The following is a 19,272-nucleotide window of genomic DNA, read 5'->3' as shown; positions in this document are numbered from 1 at the left end:
GAGCACGCCCCAGCCCAGCAGGTTAGTCTGTGGGAGAGGGAAGGGGTGGGAGCTAGATTGAGGCCCCCGCAGTGAGGGACAGTGCCACAGAGGCAGAAGCAAGGGTAAGGTGAGTGGGGCCCAAGCTGGGTGGGACTTTCCTGCTGGGGAGGTGCACCCCCTAATATTTTTTTTCCTCCATCCGCCCTCCCCACCCCACTTTGCCTCCCCACAGACTTACCTACTGGGTGTGGGGGAGGGAGGGTGGCAGCAGCTCACAGTAGATCTCGGGTTGCTTTTAAATGACAACGGTGATCTACTTAAAAAGGTTGGAGGCCATTGCTGTAAGCAATTATCCTCAAATGCATCCTTGCAACAACCCTTCCTAACAGCTCCACTTTCACTCTGCTTCACTTTAGGGAATTGGTGTTGATCTGCCCTCCACTCATCTGACCTTCAGTGGTCCACCCACTGGTTTCTCCAAGTGGAGAAACAAACCCAGAGCCCTGCCTTTGGGCCAGGATACAGCCATGACCCACAGGACCTGCCAGCATGCTAACAGGAGCAGGAACAATAAATTTGGTTGTGGCAAGGGTTGGGCTGAAAATAAATTTGGCATGTGGAGATGTTTTGGAACAGACCTGGATTGCTTGCTCAAAGAGGTGGTCCCCAATATGGGATTAAATGAGGTACAAATTGTGGAAGAATGGAACGGGTTTCAATGTAGAGGGAAAATGTGGAAGCAGGTAGGAATGGGAAGGGGTTTTGCAAGGCAGGATGGAAGAGGATTAGAAGCAGAGTTGTGCACAGGGCCCTGCACCATCCTTCTGAAATCCTCCAGGCCAGTGTCTCTGGTGAGGTTACAGTAGTGTAAGAGTTATCTTGTAGACACAATGGTCCATAAATCATGGGCGAGGCAAGGATTTCTGAGGACGATATCTTTTATTGCACCCAAGGTTCAGCTCCAGAGTTCCTGGCACATGTCTTCTCTGAAATCCTGGGACTCTGGGGGACAAAGGAAGAGAACCACAACTGGTTTCTGAGCCTGCCTGGGTTGATTTCTAAGTACAGAGGAGGGAGCAGCAAAAGAGGAGGCATGTCTAGCTGCACCTCTTGGGGGAGGAGGAGCGGTGGAATCCAGAACCTACATTATCTTGGATTAAGCCTTAGGGCCCCAGAACAGCAGGTTGAAACAGGCTACTTGCAGTGAGAATATCAGTCTTATGCAGGCATGTGGGGTGGGGAGAACGGCCCAGCAGTTGGGGAAGAAGCAAAAGCGGTGAGTTTGCAAAGAGAGAGAGCTGCATGCTTATGGCCAAAAAGAGTTCCTGGCATGGCAGGGTGGGGGAAGGTGCACAGGGTAACTCAGACAGACAGACATGGTAAGAGGCAGGAAGCAAAAATTCGTTGCGTCAAGGGAAGCACTGGTGTATGAGGGGAGGGAGGATGGAGGACTACAGAAATGTATCCATCTATCAATCCATCCCTCTCTCTCTCTCTTTCCCCACCCTCCCTTCCTTCCTGGATTCCTTGAAGTATTATTCATAGACCTTTCTCCCTGTTTTCCTCTCCAGAGCTGTCAGCCAGGGTCAAAAGGAGAAAGTGTCTGTGATCCAGCCCTGTGTACTTCACCAGCCCTCTGGGAGAAGAAATAGGCATAAACAGCCTAGCAGCACGGACAGCAACAGAGGCCCCACAGGGAGCAGGGGGAGGCTTCATAGAGAAAGCCATGAGTACACATCAGCAGGTAGGAGAAGACCCCTCTGTCCCCTTTATTCATATCATCTGATTCAAGTCATGCTCAGTCTCTTTTCCTTTGCTGCTACATTGCTCTGTGTCCTATAGAGGTCTGAGAAGTTGCTGTGTACAAAAAGGACTTTCATAGGTCCCAGCATAAGGGTTCAATCTATAGCACCAAGTATCTTTGGAATTTGAGTTCCAACTTCTTGAACTTGCCTTACTGACCTAATAACCCCTAACTGTCCCTGTTAAATCACCCTGGCAGTCATTTTGAGGTTGTGTTTGGAGCTAAGGGAACAATTTGCAACAATAATACATCTGACAAATTTCATTTTTAGTTTTCACATTGTTTCCACAAATAAATGACTTCCAGGTGTACTCGTTAGTCAAAACTATTTGCAAAAATTGTTCAACAAATTCTGATGTGATTATTCTTGAGCTGCAACTTTGCAATTTGAAAAGCAGGTTGACTTGGCTAATTACATACCCGTAGCATTGCTTATCTTTCCTGATTGGCTGTCTTATATAATTAGTCAGAACATGCACAATCAACTATTCGTCCAAGATCAGTTAAATACAAAAGACATCCAAGCAGAACAGAAACAATATTGTATGTTATGTAACTTATGAGACACAAATGGTCTACTCTGCTGTAATGAAACCAGTGTGTGCAAACATTTTTATATAATCCATTCTTCATGTTAATAACTAGCTTTATATTTTTATCATGAATATTCAGCCAAAGAGATTTTTTTCAGCACAAATATAATGGGGGTGCGAGGGGTGGGGACTGTTTTATCTGCAGATACTCATATTGCCACATGATAAAGAATATCCCTTATTCGCAGTTATAATCTTTTATTTACTATGCTTATGTTTCAAGATGTTCTGTGGTGCAGGACAGGAGTCATCAAACCACCTCTATTCAGCAAAGAGCATTGCACTTTGAACACAGGCTTAATTCTATTGGCTTTAAGGCACAAGTTCAAGTTCTGTGTTGAATATGGAGGGATGTAAGCAAGTGCTAAATTGTTTTGAAGGGTTGGGTCTCTGGAGAGCATAAGCAATCCCATAATTTTAACAACAAATAGGAAACAAATCAAGAGGAACAGACTGTGAACAACCTACTGACTGAAAATTGTTTCCCCAAGTGATCTGGTGAATTCTTATGATTAATATCTCCAGTTTTCCATTGCCTTGTTATCATTTATATCTGTTCAAAGTAAGTGCAAGCTGGATGTTAAGTGTTACCATTCTTTTCTGGTAGCATTTGAAACCTGCTTTGCACTTATTTTATACTAAAACTGATGATGACAGGGGCCCAGGCAGGAGAGAATCAACCCCAGGGAACACACTTGCAGACACAAAGGCAGAGAAATGTATTTGCATCAAATAGTTCTCCTAAAGAGGCCTCAGATTTTTATTACATCTGTAGACAGGAACTGCAGCAAAGGATGCCAGAGAAATAAATCTCAAAGCACTGAGCCCCTTGCAATCCACTTCTTTAAACAGAAGTTTACAATATTACTTGATCAAAATGAGGCAAATATGGTCAGAAGGGGGTGATGTTCGTATGTTATCCTGTGATCAGACTGGAGCATAGTAACTGGGCGCACAGTGATGTGGCTGGGTGTCTGGAACAGAAGTTGCTGCCCTGCTATTGGCATGATTGTATGGCTTTAGTGGCAGCCTTTTTTCTACCCCCCTCCATGTTGGGGGCTGGGTAGTTGCCCTGGTTGCCTCACCCTAGTTACTCCACTGCTATAAACTTTCATTAATTAAAATCTGAGCTAGCCTTTCCTTGAATGTTCTCTGGCTCTTCTACTGCTTCAGCAGGCCAATGCTAACTTGGCCTACCTTAAACTTAACACCGCCTATGTTATTATATCATGCACTAAATAATTCAAACTTAACCTAAATGTCTACAGACTTCTCTCCAAACTCCCTTAGTAGGGTTTGTAGCTCAAAAGGAAAACTCTACTACAAGCCTCTATAGTAGCGTAGGTTGGTTCTGGATTTTGGGAAAGTTGTTGCCTATGTCTATTAAAGTGTCAAATAGTTTTAGCTAAGTTATTAACCTTATTACACATAAATCATATCACAACAATTAAGATTAATAAAATAACTACTTTGAAAATTATCCATCCTTTAAGACCAAACTATAACCAGAAGGGAATTGCCAGTATGTCATCCTGATCATTCATTAATTGATTTGAAGTAGTCCTGGTTCTTTGTATATCATTTTGCATTTCTGTAAGACGTGACTCTCTGCCCTACAATATGTTTCTTCATTTCAAAACTAATCTTGGAATACGTAATAGGTTTTCCAAAGTATGGCATAGCTTTCTTAACTAATCCTTAGTGTTCTGGGAATTACTGAATTTCTACATTCTCTGCATATGGCATCCAGTCCAGATGAAGTTAATCTTCTACCTCATAATAAAATTCATAGGGAGTTCTTTCCTCTGTTTCCACTTCTCAACGTATCTGGACTAAATACAATACCTATTCTTTCTCCCTCTTCCCTTCCAACCTCTGTACTCCTCCAAGAATGTATACTATATGCAGTGCTACATGTGCCTGAGCATCTAACAAAACCAGTGTCACCATAAGTGAAATAGACATTCTAAATACTATTTTTCAACTATTTCTTCCTTTTCTCTATAATTTACTTTCCCCCCCTTTTGTTGCTGTTTTTTTTTTCCTTGTGGCTGAAGGGAAAGTAAGTTGAAGAAACCAGTTGTAAACTTTGCCACAAGAAGTGGGTTCTACACTAATTTTCTCCATCATGGAAGTAACTTCTGTAGTCCAAGGCTGGGACAGCTGTGTCTTCCCTATTCCCAAGGCTCACATTCCAGACGGACACTTTCATCATTCCTCTACAACCAACTGGGAAACCAGGAAGACAATTTCCAAAGCTGCAAATCTATTTAGACTACAAGTTTTAGTCTTATTTAAAAGGTGCTGGCTAGAGAATCCCTGGGGGAGAGTTCTTTGCATGCCTCAGGCAGGCCTCTCAGCCAGCAGCTTCATAAAGTACATCAGCCCTGATGTAGGTTCAATCTCAGCTGGCCCTCAGGATGTCCATTTGACCCTCATAGTCTCTGCATGGACTGACACCATGATTGTAATGCAGGCACTTATTCCACTACTAGAAATGAGACCAAGAGGTAGAGCCAGGTGTGGCAGAAAGCCACCTTGGTTTCTCCCCAAAATCTCTGCCCTGTGACAATGTGATTAGAGGGGCCAGCACAGAGGATTCACACCTCAGCCTGTCTCTTTAGGTAACCTGAGCTGGCTGCATTCCTGAGGGAGGGGGGAAACCTGCTCCCTCTGCCTACGTGACTGGTATCAGCCACCTGGGTGAGGGGCATCTACCTGGGGAGCTGGAATCTGCCCCGTGACAGGTGATGTATCTCAAATTGGTTGGCTGACAGCCAACTGGGGCTGACTTCCACTGGACCAGGTGAATGAGGTCACAGGGGCTATACAAATTAGGATGGGCTAGGAGGCAGGCTCACTCTCTTCGGCCATGAGGTGAAGCAGCAGCCATGTGGGGGACACAGAGGAGCTTTACCATCTAAAGTTGGCTCTCTCCCCCAAACTCACAAGCTAGAAACTGCCTGCTTACAGAGGGGAATTTCACCAGCCTCTGGAAGATGCTTGTGAGTAAGCTACTTGAGATCTGTTAGCTGGCAGTAACACAGATGCGTGATCAAAAGGCTACCTCAGCCACACTGTTTGCTCTTTAGGATTCCTAAGATATTGCTCAATCCTGTACCCTAGTTTACCCTACCCCTTGTAATCAATAAAGTTCTCCTTTTTGACTGGTGTGGGAGACTTATTGAGGGGTGGGTCTAAATTATGCCTAAGAGACCCCTTAGGTCTGCGGACTAAGGGAGACTTTACTTTTTGCCCCCTGACTTGGGGAAGTGCCCCAAGTGCCTGTACCAGGTCGAGTACCCGTCAGACTATTAGGCCTGTGTTTCCCCGAGGACACAGGGCCGAGACAGTCCCTTCTCGGGGTGGTGGCAGAGACGTTACCCCCAGGCTAGCGAGTGTGCTCCAGGAGAGGGGTCGGCCGAGCATAAGGCGCCCCTAGGGAGGCATTCGGAGCCTGGAAGGTGGTCGGGCGCAGGGAGGTGGGCGGCTCAACGCAGGAGCGCCCCCTATTGGCCCGCCACACCAGAGGCACTCAACAGTCTTTAGAAAGTCACAGGCTTGGTCTTTGGGTCTGTCATAGTGCATGTCTTCCATAGATGACAGGTGCCAGATCCCATAGTCCAATCCCAACCCTGCATTATCAATGCCCTACAACATGAAGCTAAATTGGAAATGGTGACTTGTCTCTACTCTTCCTCTGAACCATCCAAACACCCCACTGCTCCTGTACTGGAAATGCTGATGGCTTAGAGATGAAGGGCTCTTAGTCCCCTTCCTCTGTCTCTTCCTTTCCATCTAGAATATCAGTTCACTTTTTTCTTACCTGGGCTTAAACCAAGTGGGGCAGCCTGGGTGTTAAAGACTTTGTATCATATGCCACAATCTCCTGTAAACCATTTGAATTCCCTGCAGCTTAAAATCTGATCCAGCTTTGGAACAAGTCAAAAAACATGTTGTATCCCATTCCCGGTTCCCTTCAATTGTTCTAGATTGGGTTGTCAAATTTACTGCTTGTGGGCCAGATCCAGCTCTTGGAGCTGTGCCATCTGGCCTGCAGAACATAAAGGGACCAGGAATTTGGGAGCAATAGTGTAGAATGGACAAGGTTTTTAACATGAAGGGGGACAGAAGGGAGCCATTTGATTTGGGTTGGAGTCAAGGACCTGCACACAGGAGAAGACAACCTGTGCTCTCTCTTTTCCAGACGAGCAAGCCCTCTCTTTCTATGTTTCACTAACATACTTCCCTATTTCGGAATTAAAAACTTAGGATCTATTACGGTGCAAGGAAGCAAAAGAGAAAACTATATTTGTCCCTTTGCATTCCCTTTATTCCATGATGTTTGTCAAGGAACTTCTTATGTTTTCTACCACACTGGTTTTAAAACTTTTTAAAATCATGGAACCCTTTCCTATCCTTTCTGCTGCAGGACCCCTACCTCTATCCTAAAGACTAAAACGGAGCCACGTGACACAGCCTGGTAATGGCAGTGCACTGCCTCCTGGCCCACTCCACCATTACTCTTAGTCTCTTTGCAAAGCCCCTGCTGACTTATCATGGAGCCCCATGGTTCTCTATCATCTGTCTGAAGGTCCAGTTCCAAACTGTTTGATTTCCCCTCTTTTATTGTGTGTCCTGCCATCATTAGGTGTGGGAAGATGGGACAGCCAGTGAAAGCAAGGCATCTTTCACTGAACTTTTGTATTTTCTCCAGTAACAAGTGCATTGCATTTGGTGTATGTAAAATGTCCTAGCCGATCAGCATCATGGCTCTAGCTTTGATCTCCTTCTGTGATTTCTGCTCTGGTTTCAGAGAGTTTCCTTTACAGCATTCATCACCCCACTGGGTAAGACCCTTTTTCCCTGGCCAACATCTGCTGTGTCTGACTTGTTCTCTCAGCCTCTCCCCAGGGGTGTGTTTGGTTTGCTTAGACAGCTGGGAGGTTTTTTTAATTGCCCATTTTGTAGCTTGCTGTTGTAGCTGCAAGTCTATTTTCATAAGCAAAGACAGGTTGAAGAAATTGTCCTGCACTACTTGGAGTGGATGGTGATGATATGGGCTGTCCTTTACCCTACTGGACTTTACTGCACAATCTGGGATGGATCCCAGAGAAAGCTCAGACTCCCACACAAGCCAGCTTTGCCCTTTTCCCACTGTACTCTCTACTCACTCTTCCTCCTCTGTCTGGGTTTTCTGTTATTCTTCCTTTGCTTGTGTCTTCTCTCTCTCTCCTGGGCCTCACTTCATCACTTTCTTGTTCTTCCATACTTTCTCCTTATCTTTCAATCTCCAGTATCTTCACTGTTTTTATCTGATCCTATTCCTCCTCCTTTTTCTTTTGCCCTGTTATTGTCTGGTATTTTCTTATAGGGCAAGGCATCCCATATACCAGAAAAGGCTGACACAGTAGACACTGCTGTACGTAGGCAGATGTAGGATTTTAAAGAGGGGAGTGGAGATGGTGTGGTACATCAAATACAACATGAACCATTTTCTCCAGTTAAAAAGAAGCTAGAAGCTTGACTAATGAGCTAGAGGACTAGGGCAATATTATTCAGTTTAAGATTCAAGCAAAAAAACCAAACAAACCCTTTATTGCAATGCACGTTAACTTCCTTTATCATATACTATGTATAAAAATTCAACAAAATTCAACAAACTAGGCAAAAATAACCACATAGTGTTAGAGGCGCAGTGATACATCGTTCCCAATTGGATTGGCACCAATATAAGGAAAATTGACTGTATCAGCAACTGCCTTTTCTTGAGTGATGTGGCAGGTAATGTCCCATGCATGCATTCAACTCCAGTGCAACACGCAGGCAGCCAGGAGCTCAGCCTGGCAGTGTGGGGAACAGCTAGGTCCGGCTGGTAATTCTGTTGTGGGGGAAAAGGGTGTGGGAGAGGGGTGTAGATAGAGGCCCCAGCAGTGAGGAAGGGAGCGGGAGTGGGGGTGGGGTGGGGCAGGGGCTCCATAGCCGAGGCAGGGCTTGGGACAGAGCCACGAGTAGCTTGTCCAGGGGGTGCAGGGAAGGGGGTGGCAATTCCTGCTGCTGCAGGGCGGTGCTGGGAGGGGCCTATGGCAAGTTCTGGGGGTCTGCAGCCCTCCCCCATCCTGTAGCCTCACTCCCAGTGCTGCAACTACCTGCCCCAAGCACAGCCTGGCCCAGTTCCAACTGGGAAGAGCTCGGCGGTGCTCCAAGTCCAGGCCTCAGTGGCAGCCTGCCTTCACTCTGTGCACAGACCTGGGGGCACACACCCTCCATGCCCTCCTGGGGTATGTGCAGCCACCCCCCCCCCACCCTGCAGCCGAGCCGCTCACAGCTTCATCCCGCGCTCTGTCCCAGCTGTGTGGCCCCTACCCCAGACTCACTACCTCTGCCACCATGGGGGCCTCGATCTGCTCCTCCTCATACCCCTTTGCTCCCCCTCACCTCTTCCCCCACAACAGATTTACCAGCTGGACCTGCATATTGGCAATCGGATTGGTATCAGCAGATATGGCTTGTTAAAAATCAGCTGTCGGTATCAACCCCAAAAATCTCTATTAGTACACCCCATACCCAGTGTTGTTTCATTAGTCCAGTAGTCATTAAAATTAAATACACATCTTTTTGGATTCATAATAAAATCTTCTTGAGCATCTTGCAGTGCATGCCATGCTTTACTGCAAGTTATGTTGATATCCGAGTTAAATATTTCTAGAAAAGTTAAAAACAGTCTGCAGGGCTCTGAAACGGGAGCTACGTTACAGGAGCAGCTAGCAGAATTGCAAAAGAAAGGATAGATTTATTAATGGAACCATTAAAGGCCATTAAAAAGGAGAGAGGGTTATTAACACCTGTGAAATGAAGACTTTAAAAGAAATCAGGCAATTTTAATGAGCCATGAATCCAATTATTTTTTTTCCCTGCTGCCTGAATAGAAGTGCTGCTGCCACTGCCAGCAGTTGGTTTTAAAAACTTTGGGTGGAGACCAAGAATATAACCGGAGAGGGGGTAGGGGGTGGGGCAACTGTACCACTGCACTCTCCCTGAATCCACCATGCTTCAACATGGCTTCATTAGAGGCAGGTCCTGTCAGACCAACCTGGTGGCCTTCTACTATCAGGTCACAAAATCCTTGGACACAGGTGTCGCGGTGGATGTAGTCTTTCTGGACTTTAGGAAGGCCTTCGATACTGTCTCTCACCCCATTCTCATAAAAAATTAGATGACTGTGGCGTCAGTGCCTACACAGTCAGATGGTCGCAAATTGGCTGGAGGGCCGCACCCAGAGAGTGGTGGTGGATGGGTCATTTTTGACCTGGAGGGATGTGGGCAGTGGGGTTCCCCAGGGCTCGGTCATTGGGCCTGCACTGTTCAACATCTTCATCAGCGACTTGGACAAGGGGGTGAAAAGCACCTTGTTCAAGTTCGTGGATGACACTAAAATGTGGAGAAAAGTGGGCACGCTAGAAGGGAGGGACAGGTGACAGCTAGGCCTAGACAGGTTACAAGGGTGGGCAGATAAGAATAGGATGGATCTCAATACTGACAAGTGCAAGGTGCTGCACCAGGGGAGGAAGAACCAACAGCATACCTACAGCCTGGGGAACTCCCATCTCGTCAGCAGAAAAGGATCTTGGAGTCATTATCGATTCCAAGATGAACACTGGCCGCCAATGTGAGGACATGGTCAGTACGGACAACCGCGCCTTGTCATGCATTCACAGATGCATCATGAGCAGGTCCAAGGAGGCGATCCTCCCCATCTATGCGACATTGGTAAGGCCACAGCTGGAGTACCGCATCCAGTTCTGGGTGCGGCACTTCAGGAGGGATGTGGACAGTGTCAAGAGGGTCCAAAGGAGGGCCACTTGCATGATCGGGGCAGCAGGGCAGACTATATAAGGATAAGCTACAGGACCTGAGCCTGTTTAGCCTTCACAAGAGAAGGCTGAGAGGGGATCTGATGGCCATCTATAAACTCACCAAGGGGAACCAGCAGGGAATGGGAGAGACCCTGCTCCCCCAGGCACTATCAGGAGTAACTAGGAATAATGGCCATAAGTTGACCGAGAGTAGATTCAGGCTAGATATCAGGAGGTGCTACTTCACAGTCAGGGCGACTAGGATCTGGAACCAACTTCCAAGGGAAGTGTTGCTCACTCCTACCCTGGGGGTCTTCAGAAGGAGGCTGGATAATCACCTAGCCAGGGTCGTTTGACTTCAGCATTCTTTCCTGCCATGGCAGGGGGTTGGACTTGATGATCTGCTCAGGTCCTTTCCGACCTTACCAACTATGAAACTATGAATAGGAGGCAACAGTGGTGACACTTAGGGGGTGCACGGGAGTGCACATGCACCCCCTGGGAGTGCTGATGCACCCCCGATCAGCTGTGCTTGCTGCTTAGGTGACGGGCAGGGGGGCAGGCAGGAGTGCCGGTGTGCCCCCTGCAAGCACCGGTCAGGAAGTGGAGTGCTATGGCGCTCCCAGAAGTGGCCAAAGCCACTTTTGGAAATGACTGCAGCTATTGGTTGTCTCATGATCAGCCACAAGATTGGCTGAGGGAGGATTGCGGGGGGTGGGGTATGTGCCCCCCCAACTAAGGTGGCACCAGTCACCCATGGGAGGCAGTCTGTGAGCATGCCACATACATCAAAGCATGCCTCTGATTCCATGTGGACATGGATCCAAGGTTGCAGATATGGGAACAGGAGCCCCCTAAAACAGTGTTTCTCAACCTGTGGGTCGCAACCCAAAAAGTGGGTCTCAAGAATATATGAAAGGTTGCCAACAAACTTTAAGAATGGATTCTCCTTTAAAGGAGAAAAACATAAGAAACCATGACTTCTCCCTTACTAGCAGGCAGAATTGCAGCCTGCGAGGAGCTGCTTGGGCTCCCCCTGCCCCACATCCCACACACTCACCCCCCCACCCCACACTGGGGGGCCGGAGCCTTGGGGCAGGGGGCAGCAGGTCGGGAGTGAGGGACACTAGGTCAGGACTGGTCGATGTTTACAAATGGGGCCTGGTACAAACAATGGGGAGAACCACTGCTCTAAAAGACAGCATGAGGGGTGCAGGACGTCTTCCACAGATGGTGGACAAGAGGGAGGTGCAGAAATAAATTCCCAAAAGACCCTATTTGACCAGACCGTTGTCAGCTTCATGGTCCCAGGAAGCCAACAGGTCGTTCAGGTCTCCTGCAAGATGATACAAACCTGGGCAAGACTATAAGGAAGACAGGACATTCAAAATCAGGACATTTCTGGTTTTGATACATTCCCCCTCTCCTGATATCATAAGATGCCTGCAGCTGGAAAGCAACAGAAGGTAGAAGCCTGGCAGGACCCTCCATTAAGGGGTCAGCAGCCTGCGAAGGGGATAGAAGTAACGGGAACTGGTACAACTGCTAAAACCCCTGGTTAGCTAGATTGTTAACTACCACAGGAACATTCCTCTCTCCCTCTTTTTCGCTCAGGCCTGCGATGAGGAGCCAAGAGCAGCTGCAGGAAAGGGGAAATGTCTCCGCAGGAAGAACCTGCTCCTGGGTGTGCTTGTGGTCAGCACAGTCTTCAGCCTCGCCCTGCTGATAACCTACATCATCCTGACCTGCCGCCTGGGTACAAGAACTAAAACAGCCTTCTCTCTGTCCTACTTTCTCTCTCTCCTCTCTCATCAGTGGTCCATTTGTGCAAGGCCCAGGCTCTGACCACCTCACAGATCATAAGCAAACATAAAACCTCTCAATAAAGAAAACTGCAATTGAGAGATACTGCCCTGCCCTACCACTCCAAACCCTACCTGTCACTCGGAGAACTCTTTACTCCCAAGCCCTTTGCCAGCCCCACTTCCTAGGGAAGTAGCAGCATACCTCTGGGCTACCCCTCAAGAACGCTTTTCCTTCTGTGCCTTCTGCTCACTGACAGTTTCTGCAGGATTGTGCAGCACTGCTCTCCCTGCAGACACCCCAGTGCAAAGTGGAGTTGTGCCTGGTATCTGGGACTGGGAAACAGCTGGCTTTCTCTCCCTAAATTCCCAGTCCAGACCTAGTTCTCACAGGTCCAACACATGCAGTCCTGGTGCTGGCAGGAAGATCATGGATTCCCATTAAATGACAAAGCTGAGATCAGAGAGTTCAGGAAGCTTGTCTCTCTCTCTAAACACAAGGCAGATCACTGCTAGAAGACTACACAAACATGGAGAGCCCAACCTCAGGGCAACAGATACCTTGCTCCAATTTAATTATAAAGTCTTTTCTTCTGGCATTTTTTCTGAGCATATCTTCTGCCCTTCTCACTGGTATCCGAGGAATGGGATTCCCTTCAAAACAGAGCCTTAGGTATTCAAGGTTGGGAAGTATGATGACTCCTGATCCTGTCCATTTCCAGGGAACAAAGCCTTTGCCAGTCATTGGACTTTTGTCCCATGCTTATGCATTCCACATGACCTTGTCCAGCCAGGCTTCAGTGTTTCACACTATTGCCCTTCTACCCATTCCCATGGGATACTAGGTCATGAGAATGAGGCCTCACAAATGCATACACTTGGATGACTTTAACTAAGCTGGTTTAAAAATTCACCTTTAGTTAAACTGCTGCAAACACAAGAGCAGGCTCTCTTAGTTTGATGTACAAGTGCCTTATTTCAGTAAGGAATTGACTAAACCTGGAACCACCATAAGCCATTCTTAAAGTGAGTTTGGAATGTACATATAGGGGTTTAATACTGGTTTAACTAAAACCATTGTTTAAACTAATGTAAGTAAACCTGAAACAGTTTTCTTATCTGTAGATAAGGCCTAACAGAAAGGCTTCCTGAGACTTTCCAGCACACGCATGCTTGCATTGTTTGGGTTTATCTCCTTTATTGGTATTATTTCCTTCCCTTCCTGCTCATGTTTATGCACTTCTTTTCTTGGTAAGTGGTTATCATTTCCCTTCCGGTATAACTTTTGGCGAAACAGCAAACACTGAATCACAGCAAATGTATTAAGCAAACAAAAACAGGAGAAGTTTGTCGCTAATCAGCTTCGGGCTGATGTCACCCCTGGAGTCACTATCCATCCTTTATTTTAAGCATCTTCCCATCCTGTACAATCAGACATAGGCTACACTTTGCCCTTCGTTGAGCAATAGCTTTTGTAGGCAAATGAATTTGTATCACACATCAAATTTTCCAGGGAAGTGTCGTCCTCTCTCACTATTTTCTTTCTTATATGTTTTAGCTTGTTGACCTTAATTGTCCTACTAATCATTCTTCCTGTGTTTTCCCCCTGCCTAGAGTCCTGCAATAATGAGGAGTGCCTTGTGGCCAAACTCCTGGACACCAGGAATGCCACCATAGACCCTTGCAATGACTTCTATGGCTATACCTGTGGCAACTGGGAAGACAAGAACCCGAGCAGGATGACTAAGGAGTCACTGAATGTATTTGATGTATTATTGGAAGAAAACCAGCTGATCCTGAGGAATCTTTTAGGTAAGGGTGGGAGGTGCACTGATAGGATCCTCTGAGGGCAGAACTGTGACTGCCCATGTATATCACATCCCCAACAGGGACCAAATCTTTCCCTTTTCACTTCTCAGGAAGTACAACCACAGCCACAACCCCATCCCTCACTCCCTTATTTGCAACCTGTCCCTACAAACCACAGTCACTAAAGACTGAGTGACAATCAGAAAATTTGGCTTCTGACAAAAATTTACACCTTCACTCTAGTATGGGCAGCCCCCTCAACTAGGCAGTGATACAGGCAGACAAACAAAACTGCCTTCACTCCATCTCTTACACCTCTTCTTGGCTCAGCCATCTCAGTTTGGAATATAAAGCTGTTTTAGAATTGCCAAGTGTTGCCTTGTGACTGAAGCTCCCTCTACCCCTTGGGCCTCTGCCATGTGTTACAAATGAAGACATGATTAATTAGTTAATCCTGTCTTAAATTGTAACCCCGCCACACATTAAAGCAATTAATGGTGTCATAAAACAAGGAATAACCCACAAAAGTGATTCTATAAAAAGTGTTCAACAACTTTGTAGCTGGATCCTATCACACCATTGAGCATCTTGCCAGGTGTACCCTGCAGTGGGGAGCTCCATCACCACAGCCATGGCAGCTTACTACTTGCTGGTGCGGGGAGAGCTCAGGATCTTGATCCCAGGCTCCCCCTACACTGTCACTAAGACATAATGTGATCTGATGCTCTGTCCCACAATCATGCCTCCTGCTATGCATGTATGGCATGGAAGAAAGCACAATTGTGAGGGCTGTGCATCAGATCCCATCATGCTTTTACCTGCATATCTGGCAGAGGTCTCAGAGGCAGGATGTGATTATATTTCTCACTACCAGTTGGGCTTCTAGAAACTATAGTAAGGCCTTTTCCTCCTTCCACACCATTAAAATCATACCATATGCTGCAGTCACTTTGGGCTGTGTCTTTAGAGCTGAAGAGGCCAAGTTGGTGATCAGCCTGTCTGGGTTTATTCAGTCGTAGTACAAGGCCACAATCTACCATGGGTTACTAACTAGGCTACAGTAGCTACCTCCTCATCTAAGGCCACTGCTTGTTCTTTTGCTTTATCCTCAGTGTTTTCAGTCTCCCATTTGTTATCCTTTTCTTAGAGGCTCCAAAGCATTGGACAAAAGGCTCGGCCAAGGAGAAAGCCCACCAGTTCTACAAGTCCTGCATGGATACCCAACAGATTGAAGCACAAGGAACTGAGCCCTTGAAGGATATCATCAATGAGGTGATCATACCAGCTGCTTCTAGGCTGGGGAATGCAATTCCACTTAAAAAACAAGTTCTTATTATGAGAAAGATATAGTGAACATAACTCCCATTTTCCTTGGGACAGTTCTGGATGTCCTGTCTCCTGGAGAAATGAACATGTTTGTCCTGTCTTCAGCAGGATGCCTAGGACAGGGGCTTAAAATAGGACTATCCTCCTCTGCAGTGCTCCATACTCCTATGTTCCCATTTCACAGTGGTCAGCCTTCCCCTTGCAGGGATCCCACTCCCACAGTTACCAGAAATACAAAAGATAAGTGGGTCCCCTTCCTCCTTGTTACCTTTTTGCAATTCAATACTGAAGGTCAGGTGATGACTTGTTATGAAAGTAGCTGCATTAAAGGTTTCAGGGACTTGAGCATGGTGGAACAGAATCACACTTAAGTCCACTTAGATGCCCAGTCTGGAACAGAATCAATCTCTTACTAACTCCTGGGGGTGGCAGTTTAATGCCCCTGTCCATAGAATAAGCTGATGCTCAGGAGACAAGAGACTGGCTCCTAAATAATATGCATTCATATCACAGACCTCCCCTCCCTGATGGGTAGGATGAGCATAGTTCTCAATTCTGGCTGTCTGACATCATGTATGTATGTCAGGCATCATGCATGTCTGAATATGTATGTATAACCCCACTTGCCAGTTTAGGAACAAAGTCTAAAAATCCTCCTCATTTCCCCACACTAGCCCTTCCTGTGGGAAGGGCGTATTTTTCTGAGCAGGAACACATTGTAATTCAATGGGAAACATCCTAGGAGATAGGAAGATCCTTGGAAAAAGAAAAGAAAAAAGGAAATTTTTTTGCCCATGGACTGCAGGATCTGAGGGAAGCATTTAAGTTGTTAATTCTTATAAGACCTGACCATCTAGCACGAGGGCTACCATGTGTTGCTACTTCTGAATTCTCTCTACTATGCCTTATCACCCACAGCTCTTTCAGATGGCTCATTCTCACCCTCTCTCTCTACTGCTGCCTTGTTTGGTCATTTTTAATCACAGCATTAGGGTAAAGGGACAGTGTTATTTTAGGCTTGCATGGGGTATATGAAGATTTTCTTTCATGTCTCTAGTTGTTTTTTTCTTCCTTGTTTGCATTAATCATTTTTTCCATATTATTTATGCCGATCTTGCTTCTCAGCTCTGATACCATATTTATGTGCATGCTACATACCAAAATGGGGGTGCATCTCTTAAGTGAGGTGTGGAAACTTGCAGCCACAGGGGCAGCCACACATTCCCTGTCTGGATCAGGCTCTAGTGTAGCCCTCCATTGTGCACTTGCCCACCCAGTGTAGGGGAGGCTGCTTTTGGGCTTTAGAAAGAGTGAGTCTGCACAAATCTCCAGTGGGCCTGCCCTGGACCGCCTTCATCTCAGCTCAGCCATCAAGCCTAATAGGCAAACTGAGAAGCACCTATACCCCTGCAGTCACCTGTAGCCTTAAGGACAAATTGTGTGACTCCATTCCTGTCCTACACATACCCCAAGTCTCATGGGTGTTTATCTCACTGATGTCACCTGTTTATATACCTAGCCCCTTTAGGTTCTTGGACCTCCTAGTCCCTTACTCAGCCTCTCTCTGGGCACCTGGTTCCACATGCAGCCCTTCTATGAGCCTTCAGACCCCTCAATCCAGCTCTCAGCCCCCTCTGGGATTAGGGACCTTCTAGTCCAGCTCAACCCCCTCTGGGCCTGTGGATCCTCTGATTCAACTCAACCTTCTCCAGGCTTGTGGACCCCCTGGTCCAGATCTCTAAATGGACATTAAGCCTGCCCCAGCAGACCTTAAGGCTAAACCCTGGTATAACTAAATCAAAGCACCTGTGTCCTTTAGAAGGTGCTAAAACCCTTGTTGGGTTTAACCTAAAACCAGTGCTACCTGCCTATAGATAGAAGCTGTTCTCTGCCCCAGGTTCCTTTCCTTGTTTCCCAGTCTGCAAGTTTCACACTCAGCTCTACTATCAGTTCAGGAGGCCTACTGCTCTGCCCTTAGAAGCTCCTTCCTTCATAGCTACCAAAGCAATTGCTAATGAAGGCTCTAGGCTTATATAGTTCAAGCCTGAGCCCTCTTCCAATCAAGTGAGGCTCTCATTAGCCCCCTTTGCCACCTGCAGTCAGCCTGCCTTAAAGGAGCAGGCAAGCTCCAGTGTCTTGCTACACAGGGGAGCTGCTTTCCATTCCAGAATGGAGGCAGGGGGACACTGAAATGCAGCAAGGGGCTGTGTTCAACATCAGCTGAGCTAAACTGGACCCTTCTGGGCCCAGGGAGTAGGGGCTTATTTTAGTATCAATGTCACTCTCCCCTCCCCCTGCTGCAAAGCCAGTAGGTACAGGTTTAACCCTTCCACATCTGCTGCCAAATCAGCAGTAGCTGCTGACTAAGTAGCAGGGGGTGAGTTCAGCCCTGGCTAAGCTGGTAGCATGGCAAATAAGACTCTAGAAAATATATTTTTTTTTGTTCATTCTGCCTTCCCAAAACAAGGTGTGTGTTTTACGTAAAGTAATCTGGTATGTAGATAATTGTGATACTTGCATGTTCTTAAACTGTGGGAGAACTCTGAATCAGATATGGAACAGCTGTTCCTGCACCTTTTTTTTTTACCAGTCTTAACTAGTAACCAATTTGTTTTTCTCTTTCTCTTTTTGTCTCCACTCTCCCCCACCAACACCTATTTGCTTGCACTCCCATTTGACGCTTTCTATCACTCTCTTTCTGTAGATCGGAGGATGGAATTTCATGAGACCAAAGGAAAAGATAGATTTTAACCAAACTCTGCGAACACTCATGGGCAACTATAGTACATTCCCCTTCTTCAAAGCCTTTGTGGGACCTAGTTTATCTGATCCCAGTACCAATATCATCCAGGTAAGAGGATTAAAAGGAGTACCAAGGAAAGCGAATCAGCCATGGTCTGGTAGGGCCCAGTCATTTCTAATGATCCAAATCTATGGAACTGAAGCCCCCACTCCCTCCCTCACTGCAGAAGCCTTGATCTGCTCCCCGCCATGCTCCTTCCCTCCTCCCTTGTCCCTTCCCCCACAACAGACTTTCCAGCTGGATGATGCTCTCCAAGCTGCCTGGCTGCATATTGGCAATCAGATTGGTTTCAGCCAATATGGCATTGGCCCCAAAAATCTCTATTGTGGCACCCGTATTAATGACATTTACATCATGTTAGAACAAAAAATAGCTCCTGGAATAGCTTCAGTCAGAGTCGGCAACCCTACTGACAGTCTTGACCTGGCTCTGGTACTATGCCGAATGCCAGTCCCTGCACCAGAGACTTAAAGTCATATTACTGCCATGCAGCAGTCTGACTGTTGTATGAAGGAGGCAGACACATGCAGCCATAGTGAGGGTTGTAATATGGCTTCCCTTCAGGGACTGTCCAACCTTTATCATAGTCCGTCTAGTACAGCATGACTAATGGGTGTGGAGGACCAGGAATGTGATCGCTCCGCACCGATGATAGCTGAACATGTGCTATTTAATTTGATCTGGAGATACTCTTCCCTCAAAGTCACAACTTTATTACAATAGTATCAAACTTAACATGTGTTTTACTATTTGAATGCACAGATGCTTGCATTTTAAGTTTAATAAACACATTCTAAGCATACCATGAGACATAGCACAGAGACCCATGTTTAAACCCTATCCGTGGGAAGGGGAGTTAGAACCCAGCTTCCCAGGTGAACAAACTACCCACACAATTTCTGGAGGAAAAGATAGCATGTGTCTGATTTGGTTGCCAGTCTATGTGACAACATGGTTGCATTGTCATCCATATGTGCAGGTCTACATGTCCAGAGGACAGAAATCCTCTGTATGTCTAAGTGCCAGAAATTGCCACCTCAGTAAGCAGGAAATAATAGAATTTCACCTTAAATGTTTTCATAATGGAAGGATGACCACAGTAGCACTTCTTACAGGGCAAATCATATAAGCTGCTATTTATCGCGTTTCAAGGCACTAACTCACCATAGTTTGGGAGGCCAGGGTGTCCTTCCCGCCCACTTTGTATAATTTTGTATAATGAGATATATTCACAAAATTTTGAAGACTTCTTCTGAAGCAAAGTCTTGGCCACTATTGGAAATATGGGACCAAATAT

At 46.5% G+C, this 19,272-nt stretch overlaps 1 protein-coding gene across 1 annotated transcript in view; it reads left to right on the top strand.

Annotated features, from left to right (window-relative positions):
- The first annotated feature begins 1,267 nt into the window (after window positions 1-1,267).
- KEL (Kell metallo-endopeptidase (Kell blood group)) overlaps window positions 1,268-19,272 on the top strand; it is a 36,384-nt gene continuing 18,379 nt past the window's right edge. Inside the window, exons 1-6 of the mRNA XM_090044018.1 lie at window positions 1,268-1,361; window positions 1,554-1,726; window positions 11,850-11,991; window positions 13,652-13,849; window positions 14,994-15,118; window positions 17,877-18,023. Of these exons, the coding sequence (XP_089900144.1) occupies window positions 1,709-1,726; window positions 11,850-11,991; window positions 13,652-13,849; window positions 14,994-15,118; window positions 17,877-18,023 (630 nt within the window). The 5' untranslated portion in view covers window positions 1,268-1,361; window positions 1,554-1,708. The remainder of the gene's footprint in view (window positions 1,362-1,553; window positions 1,727-11,849; window positions 11,992-13,651; window positions 13,850-14,993; window positions 15,119-17,876; window positions 18,024-19,272) is intronic.

Source organism: Crocodylus siamensis, chromosome 4, assembly GCF_052110815.1.
Source record: "Crocodylus siamensis isolate JL-2025a chromosome 4, ASM5211081v1, whole genome shotgun sequence".
In the NCBI taxonomy this organism is placed as follows: Eukaryota; Metazoa; Chordata; order Crocodylia; family Crocodylidae; genus Crocodylus; species Crocodylus siamensis.
This window is presented reverse-complemented; position numbering and strand designations above follow the sequence as displayed.